We start from the raw sequence: 8,723 nt of genomic DNA, 5'->3' as shown, positions 1-8,723 counted from the left end.
AGGGCAAACTGGCAAAATGCGGAGTGGAGGGCTGCCTTGGACCGCAGCAGGGGTGAGGTGCTGAATTTGTGTCCCCAGACGCCTCCCCCTGGCTTTTATTTCCCGAACACCACTCAAGTGCAGAGAAGATGATGGGAGGGCCCTGTCCTCCACCCTCACCTTACACCCGGAGCCCCGCCCGTGAAGTAAGGAGATTGGCCAGCTGGCCACTTAGTCCACATCCAGGCTCTGGCTGCCTGGGAGACTGGCCTCCCATTGGCTGGGCATACTGTCCTGCTACAGCTTTATGGGCTCTCATTGGCTACGAGTGAGGTGGGAGGCGGAGCTCACCATGCGCCGCAGGTTGTACCACGTGCTCCCCACGTGGGCGCTCGCTCTGGCGTGTAAAAGGGCGCGGGTGGCGCCACAACGTGCCCGCTGTCCCCTCCGGTTCTCGAGTCCAGCCATGGCTTCACAAGCCAGTGCAGCTCTGGGCACCGACGACAGTGGCCGCAGGAAGCCCCGTCTGGCAGCATCACTGCAGATCAGCCCAGGGTCCAGCCCCTGGAGGCCTTCGGCCAGTCTGGGCCAAGAGTCTGCGCCCGCCCCCAACGCAGAGGACGATGAACCGGGCGGGCAGCCCCAGGCCTCTACAGTGGCTGGGGATGGTGGGGCCTGGGTGGGGGCAGGGATTGGGGAGCTGGGGGCGGCCGGGCACAGGAAGGATGGGGAGGTCCCTGAGGGTCGCTGTACCACCTGCAGGGCCCGCCGGGGACTTCCCGAAGGTGGCCAGACATCTGGGCCTGCTTCTCAAAGACCCACCGCCGGGCCAGGCCGTGGCCTCGCTTACTCAGTACGCGGCCAATCTGGGCGTCTCCCTGATCTTTCGAGAAGGCCAAACAGCAGGTGAGGCCCAGGGGGCTGGGATGGCAGCGTGCCCTGGGCTGTTTTCAGATGAAGCCAGGAAGACTGAGTTGGGCCTGGGGCCCGAGGTAGGCTTGCTGTGAGCAGCGTGGTGCCAGGCACCAGGTACCCCAGATTTCTAACTAGCAGGTGACGGCGGGGGGTTGGGGGGGTGGGAGGTGCGGAGGGGGGCACATCTGAAGCTCAGGTTGGTTAAGGGATCTGCCTCAAGCTACCCAGCCTTTCAGTAGGTTTTTTTGAAGGTCAGTTACAAACAATTAGAGTTACCATGCCAGCACTGGAGAGGAAGTGCCTAAGTGAGGGCCAGCCCACCCCAAATCAAAGAGGTTTTCAGATACAGTTTAATGATGGCAACACTGTATGCAGATATAATGGTTACAGTGGTCCTCCCAGAACCACCAAGATCCATACACCAGGTCCCTCCTAGATTCAGATTCCCAACTTTCAGCCAGCACATTCCCTGCTGCTAAGAACTTTTGGGAGCATTTGTAAAACTTCCTTGGAGAACCCCAACTGAACAACTCAAACTGAACAACTCAAAATGAGATAATGTATTAAAAAAAAAAAATCTACCTGGGATTTGTTTTAATCAGGTATGTTAAGACAGCAGACATGAGAGTGCTTGTCAGGAAGGAGGCACAGATGGCCATGCAGGGCTGTGTGGGAAAGGATGGAGTGGTCAGGAGGAAGAGGAGAGGGGCAGGCACAGCCCAGGGCGTTAATTAGGTTTTCTTGGAAAAGAATGGGTGGAGCAGGGTACCTATGCAGAGTGAGATTAGTATTGATAAAAGCAAGACACTGGATAAATTTAGGGTTTGTGGGGTGGTTCCTAGCTGCCTAGTACCTGGCCTCGGGAATGATTTAGGGCATGGGGAATGTTGGCTTGTGAGAGAATTCTGTGGTTGGGGTGTGAGCTCTGGATTGGTCGGTTTTTATGTGAAAAGAGTGAGCTTGCAGAGAAGTTATTTGCTATGTCTAGGAATTAGCTAGTCCTGGGAGGGATGGTTTCTCCAGGATTAGATCCCCAAATGCCAGAGCATCAAGAATACAGAAAATAGGGACTTCCCTTGTCCAGTGACTAAGACTCTGAGCTCCCTAGCGGGGGGCCCAGATTTGATCCCTGGTTGGGAAACTAGATCCCACATGCTGTAGCTAAGACTTTGCATGCTGCAACTAAAAAAAAAAAAAAATACAGCAAACAAGGAAATCAATTCAATACCAGTGATGACAGCTAACGTCCATGTGTTCTGGGTGACAGACCAAGTGTTATTTGAAGGTCTTCAGATACATTAACTCATTGAGTCCTCACAAGTGTTCCTCAAGAAAGGCAGATACCATTACCACTGCTTTACAGATGGGAAGACTGAGGCCAGAGAGGCTAAAACTGCCAGGGGGCAGTCTGGTTTCAGAGCCTGAGCTGAACCACTGAGTAATATTGCCACTCCCTTCCGCCTAAGGTCCCTCTTTCCACTGTCGACGTGGGTAGGCATTTTTTGTCATTTTTATTCTTCATTTTGGTAAATTTTCAAAGAATAGTATAAAAGAGCTCCCATCAACTCTTCACCCAGATTCTCCAGTTCACATTTGTCACATTTACTCTGTGTCCCTCTTTTTCTTCTATATATATTTACATATAAATATCCACATTAATTTGTTTTGAACGATCTGAAGGCTTATTTACCCCTTAAACATTTCAACATATATTTTCTAAGAGCACTGTCTTATCTAATTGCAGCACAAGGATCGAATTCTGGAAACTTAACAAGTGACCCCATGGACTATACAGTCCATGGAATTCTCCAGGCCAAAATACTGGAGTAGGTAGTCTTTCTCCAGGGATCGTCCCAACCCAGGGATCGAACCCTGGTCTCCCGCATTGCAAGTGGACTCTTTTCCACCTGAGCCACAAGGGAAGCCCAATAATACTGGAGTGGGTAGCCTATCCCTTCTCCAGTGGATCTGTCCGGCCCAGGAATAGAACCAGGGTCTCCTGGAATTGCAGGCAGATTGTTTACCAGCTGAGCTATAGGGGAAGCCCATTGATATAATACTATTACTTAGTTACCATTCATGTTCAAATTTTGCTACTTGTCACAGTGATGGACATTTTTTTTTTTCCAATCCAGCACGATTTATTACATCAGCCTCTTTAACCTCCTTTTATCTGAAACAATTCCTCAGGCTGTCTTTGGCTTCAGGACAGTGATGATTTTGAAGGGTAAGGTCTGGTTATTCTGTAGAAAGTTGGTCATTTGGGTTTGTTTCCTCAGGATTGGGGTCAAGTGATGCGTGACCAGCAGAGGCATTTGTGGCGGTGCCTCCCGCCAGGGGGCCCGAGATCTCCTTATTCTACCCCCGGGGTGTCAGCTGGGAGGGCCTGATCAAGGTGGTGTCACCAGGTGCTTTCACTTCCCCTCTGGGTGTGACGATCCTGTTCCCTAGAACTCCATCCCCCGCCATGGTTGTAACATCCTTTGATGATTGTGGCCAGAGTTGATTATTACTGCACTAGCTGCCAGAGAGTCCTGATGCCAGCCTGCCTTCTGCATCTCCCAGCTGGCATTCTTTTGTAAATATCTATTTGGCTGCCTCAAGTCTTAGTTGTAGCACGTGGGGTCTTCATTGACACATGTGGGATCTTTTGTGGCCTGTGGGCTCAGTAGCTGTGGCTCAGTAGTTTCCCCAAGGCATGTAGGATCTTACTTCCCTGACTAGGGATTGAACCCACCTCCCCTGCACTGGAAGGCAGATTCTTTTTTTTTTTTTTTCCATTTATTTTTATTAGTTGGAGGCTAATTACTTTACATCATTACAGTAGTTTTTGTTATACATTGAAATGAATTAGCCATGGATTTACATGTATTCCCCATCCCGGTCCCCCCTCCCACCTCCCTCTCCACCCGATCCCTCTGGGTCTTCCCAGTGCACCAGGCCCGAGCACTTGTCTCATGCACCCAACCTGGGCCGGTGATCTGTTTCACCCTAGATAATATACATGTTTCAATGCTGTTCTCTTGAAACATCCCACCCTCGCCTTCTCCCAGAGTCCACAAGTCTGTTCTATACATCTGAGTCTCTTTTTCTGTTTTGCATATAGGGTTATCGTTACCATCTTTCTAAATTCCATATATATGTGTTAGTATACTGTAATGGTCTTTACCTTTCTGGCTTACTTCGCTCTGTATAATGGGCTCTAGTTTCATCCATCTCATTAGAACTGATTCAAATGAATTCTTTTTAATGGCTGAGTAATATTCCATGGTGTATATGTACCACAGCTTCCTCATCCATTCGTCTGCTGATGGGCATCTGGGTTGCTTCCATGTCCTGGCTATTATAAACAGTGCTGCGATGAACATTGGGGTGCACGTGTCTCTTTCAGATCTGGTTTCCTTGGTGTGTATGCCCAGAAGTGGGATTGCTGGGTCATATGGCAGTTCTATTTCCAGCTTTTTAAGAAATCTCCACACTGTTTTCCATAGTGGCTGTACTAATTTGCATTCCCACCAACAGTGTAAGAGGGTTCCCTTTTCTCCACACCCTCTCCAGCATTTATCGCTTGTAGACTTTTGGATAGCAGCCATCCTGACTGGCGTATAATGGTACCTCATTGTGGTTTTGATTTGCATTTCTCTGATAATGAGTGATGTTGAGCATCTTTTCATGTGTTTGTTAGCCATCTGTATGTCTTCCTTGGAGAAATGTCTGTTGAGTTCTTTGGCCCATTTTTTGATTGGGTCATTTATTTTTCTGGAGTTGAGCTGGAGGAGTTGCTTGTATATTTTTGAGATTAATCCTTTGTCTGTTGCTTCGTTTGCTATTATTTTCTCCCAATCTGAGGGCTGTCTTTTCTTTTAGAAGTAAAAGCAAAAATAAACAAATGGGACCTAATGAAACTTAAAAGCTTTTGCACAACAAAGGAAACTATAAGGAAGGCAGATTCTTAACCACTGGACTGCCAGGGAAGTCTCCCTAACTGGCATTCTTGATGCTCTTTTAAAGTAGGTGAATCTCCATGCTAGTGAGGGGTACTGAAATTCAGGTTCTCTTCAAAAGAAAAAGGCAGCCCTTTTGGGAGACAATTTAGCAGCAGGTAACAGCAAATACTGTGAATGGAAATAAATTTATGCCCTTTGACCAACTGATCCCTGTTCTAGGATTTTCATCTGTCTCTATTGTGTCATAAGTAACACCTGGAGTGGTCATGTTTGGAAGACGAGCTTCTTGTAGAGAATAGAGCAGTGTGTCTGAGAGAGGACAGGGGACCTTCCTCCTGGGAACAGTGCAGCTGTGGATCTGGGTCCTGACAGCACCTGGGCTTGCTGGCCACCTGCCTGCCTTGTCCCCCTCTGTACAATGGGGTCACAGGGACCTATTTCAGAGGGGCTGTCGCAGATCTGTGAGTGGCCATGGCCTGGCATGCCGAGGCCTGCAGTGGCCTGGGCGGAGCTCAGCAGGCTGTCTCCCCGTCATTCTGGTCATCCTCGCTGGCAGGTGTCGTGGTCCTGCTAGGAAGCGCCTGGGACAAGGATGAGTCGCACGGTACCACTTCTTAGCTCCTCCTTCCCCAGACCCCTGCTCGCCCTTCTCTGTGGCCGTGGAGCTGGATGGGATGATCTGCCCCCCGAGCACTGCCAACAGTAAGCAGGAGGCCAAGCAGCAGGCAGCTCTGTCTGCCCTCCACTACATCCGGCGTCAGCTGGAGGGCCCAGCCTCAGGGGCAGGTAACCCAGGGCGCGGCGGGGGCGGGAGTGCACATGCATCTAGGGGTGAGTTGCTGCAGAGACTATCTGGGCACCAGGACCCAGCCTGCAGGGAGCTGGGGATGGAGATGTGAGCAGACCCCTGCCCTAACGTCCTTTGAAGCCCACCCACCCTGGGCCCAGGGACTGCTGGGGGCAGCTGAGGGACTTTTGGCTTCCGGAGGATGACCTGAGCCCCCCACCTCAACCCTCTACACACACCAATCGCCAGTGGGACCTCTTGGATTCCTGAAGGATGAAGGATGGGAGGGCAGTCCACAGCACCCACGACAGCCCACCCTTTGTCTCTCTTCTAGAACCTCCAAAGACCCCCAACCAGCCTCCTCTCGCTCCTCTGAGCATAGGTAGGTGAGACCCCAGTGACGCCCACCCCCCCAGCACAGGAGGGCATGGCCTGTGAAGCCACCTCCGCCCCCTCCCTCCCCTGCAGAGAACATCGTGACCCACGAGCAGCGCTGCGCAGCCGTGGTCAGCGCAGGCTTCGACCGCCTGGTGGATGCCAGCTCGCCATACCGGGCCTGCAAGGGGACCGTGGCCGCGGTCATCCTGGAGCGAGGTAGGGTGGCCCTGCCCCCGCCTCCCCGGGAAGGCCCCTGGGCCCCCTGCCTCAGGCCGGTCTTCTCTGCCCCCTTCCCCGCAGAGGTCCCGGGCGCCAGGGGCCACGCCAAGGAGACCTACCAGCTGGTGGCGTTGGGCACCGGCATCGGCAGCTGTGCCGGGTGGCTGGACTTCTCGGGCCGGCAGCTCCACGACTGCCATGGGCTGGTGGTGGCCCGCCGGGCCCTGCTGAGGTGAGGGGTGGCGGGGGGCCCTCTGCCCAGCCAGCCCCAGGGAGACGGGACCGCCCTAGCTGCCACTCCACCACCCCCAGGTTCCTGTTCCGGCAGCTCCTGCTGGCCACGCAGGGGGGCCCTATGGGCAAGGAGAAGTCCGTGCTGGCCCCCAAGCCGGGGCCCGGGCCCCCCTTCGCCCTCAAGCCCCGGATCTTCCTGCACCTCTACGTCAGCAACACGCCCAAGGGAGCTGCCTACGATATCTAGTGTGTGGGGTACAGGGTGAGGGGGGCCTGGGGGGCCGCACCAGGGAGCGCCACGTGGGGGTGGGAGAGGGGCCCTGACCCCATACCCTGGTCCTCCGCAGCCTCCCTCCGTCGTTGGAGGGCGGCCTCCTGCACGGCCCCCCGCTCCGCCTGCAGGCCCACATCCAGGGGGAGCTGAAGCCGGTGTGCTACGTGCCCCCCGCGCTCCGTGACACGCATGTGAGCTGCCTCTCGGCGAGCGACAAGCTGGCGCGCTGGGCCGTCCTGGGGCTGGGGGGGGCCTTGCTGGCCCACTTCCTGCCCCCCCTCTACACCACCAGCCTGGTCCTGGGTGAGCCCCGCAGGGCAGGGGGGACAGGGGCAGGCCCTGGGGCGGGGAGACGGGCAGACCGAAACTCAGACCTTGTCCTGTGCCCCACAGCCGACTCCTGCCACGACCCCCCGACCCTGAGCCGGGCCATCCACACCCGGCCCAGCCTCGACAGGGTCATGGGGCCGTGCCTGCCAGCCCCCTACACCCGGACCACGCTCCACCTTTTTGCAGGGCCCTCGGTGGCCCCCTCCGACCTCCCCCCCAACACCTGCCAGGGCCTGAGCCTCAACTGGAGCCTGGGGGACCCCGACGTCGAGGTGGTGGACGTGGCCACCGGGCGTGTGAAGGCCGAGTGAGAGGGCCTGGGGGCAGGCTGAAGGGGGGTTTGACAACCGGGGGGGTCCCCCATCCCCTTGCCTGTGGGGAAAAAAGATGCATCTAGCCACCAGCTTCTCACCAGCAATGTGACCCCCCCAAGATCTCAGGGTGGAGGTGGTGGGAGTGGCGTGGGCCTGGTGGCCCGGGCCTCCTTTGCCCCACCCCCATGGTGGGCCCCTTTCTGTCCTTCCCAGCGCTGCCCCCGGGCCTCCCTCGCGCCTCTGCAAGGCCTCCTTTCTCCGGGCCTTCCGCCAGGCTGCCAGTGCCCTCGGGAAGTCCCATCTGCTGACCTTGCAGACCTACGAGGCAGCCAAGGTCAGCGCCTGCCCGCCCCCACAGCCCTCTTTCCCGCACCCCTGGCAAACACCCCCTCTCACCTGCACCCCTCCTGCTCTAGGCTGGGCCCTATCAGGAGGCTCGCCAGCAGCTGTCCATCCTCCTGGACCAGCAGGGCCTGGGGGCTTGGCCCTCGAAACCGCTGGTAGGAAAATTCAAAAACTGAAGCAGAGCTCCAGGGGCCGAGGTTATGAGCCCAGCAGGACCCCACTGGAGGAGGGCCAATTGTGGGGTGGGGGGTGAGGGGGTGAGGGCGGGTTGAGCACTGGTGCGCAGGGTGAAGCCAGGGATGGAGGGAGGCCCTGACGCGGACGCGGGGTGGGGTCTGCTGCACCCTGGGGGCTTGAATAAAGAAGCTGATTCTGGTGTTCCTGTGTGCTGTTGGCTTTTTGGTGGGGAAGAGGGGAGCCCCAGTCCCTGCCCTCCAGGTCCTCTGGGTTCTGCGAGGGGTGGGCAGCCCTGGGAGCTGGCAGGGGGCTCCTCCCGAGTGGGTCCCACCCTGCCTCTGTGTCACCACAGCTGTCCTACCCGATGAGGCTGTGATACCCAGAGCCCACCTCTCGGAGGTGGCGGTTGTGGGGAGTCTGCAGGAACGTCCAGGCTCCCCAAGGACCTTGGGGGGGGGAGGGAGGACAGTGCAGCCTGCCCATGCACACGCCCACCCCCTGACCCCGGCGCCGGGCACACATCTGCAGGCCTGGGCAGGGGCCTGGAGCAAGAGCAGGAGCATAGCAGCTTTGAAGTTGGGCCGGAGGTGGTGGAGGACCATGCCAGCCTCCAGCCCCACACCCTGTGACTGGGGCCTCCCTGCTCCCCCAGCAGTTTCAGGGTTCAGAACTCCAGATCGCTCTCCCCAGTGGGCTGGGAAGCTGGGTTGGCATTCCGGGCCAGGCAGGAGCAGACACTGAAGCCCTGGGATAGCATCCGTTCCCTCCAGGCCACCTCCCAGCCACCTCCCGGCCCCCGTGGGGTGGATGTGTGTGTGTGTGTG

At 56.4% G+C, this 8,723-nt stretch overlaps 1 protein-coding gene across 1 annotated transcript; it reads left to right on the top strand.

Annotated features, from left to right (window-relative positions):
• Nucleotides 1–382: 382 nt before the first annotated feature.
• On the top strand, nucleotides 383–8,100 carry ADAD2 (adenosine deaminase domain containing 2). The gene is made up of 10 exons (XM_020896665.2): nucleotides 383–647; nucleotides 742–885; nucleotides 5,475–5,627; nucleotides 5,963–6,010; nucleotides 6,097–6,457; nucleotides 6,538–6,705; nucleotides 6,807–7,036; nucleotides 7,127–7,370; nucleotides 7,591–7,711; nucleotides 7,794–8,100. The coding sequence occupies exons 1-10, from the start codon at nucleotides 446–448 to the stop codon at nucleotides 7,896–7,898; spliced, it is 1,776 nt and encodes a 591-aa protein (XP_020752324.2). The 5' UTR covers nucleotides 383–445; the 3' UTR covers nucleotides 7,899–8,100.
• The last annotated feature ends 623 nt before the right edge of the window (nucleotides 8,101–8,723 follow it).

This window comes from Odocoileus virginianus, chromosome 20 (assembly GCF_023699985.2).
Source record: "Odocoileus virginianus isolate 20LAN1187 ecotype Illinois chromosome 20, Ovbor_1.2, whole genome shotgun sequence".
Taxonomy (NCBI): Eukaryota; Metazoa; Chordata; class Mammalia; order Artiodactyla; family Cervidae; genus Odocoileus; species Odocoileus virginianus.
The sequence above is the reverse complement of the archived record's forward strand: the minus strand, read 5'-3'. Positions and strand labels throughout refer to the sequence as shown.

Coding starts and splice junctions, on each gene's coding strand:
- ADAD2 (XM_020896665.2), top strand. CDS start 446: ATGGCTTCACAAGCCAGTGCAGCTCTGGGCACCGACGACAGTGGCCGC. Junction 648..741: donor CTCTACAGTGGCTGGGGATG/GTGGGGCCTGGG, acceptor TACCACCTGCAG/GGCCCGCCGGGGACTTCCCG. Junction 6,458..6,537: donor GCCCGCCGGGCCCTGCTGAG/GTGAGGGGTGGC, acceptor CACCACCCCCAG/GTTCCTGTTCCGGCAGCTCC.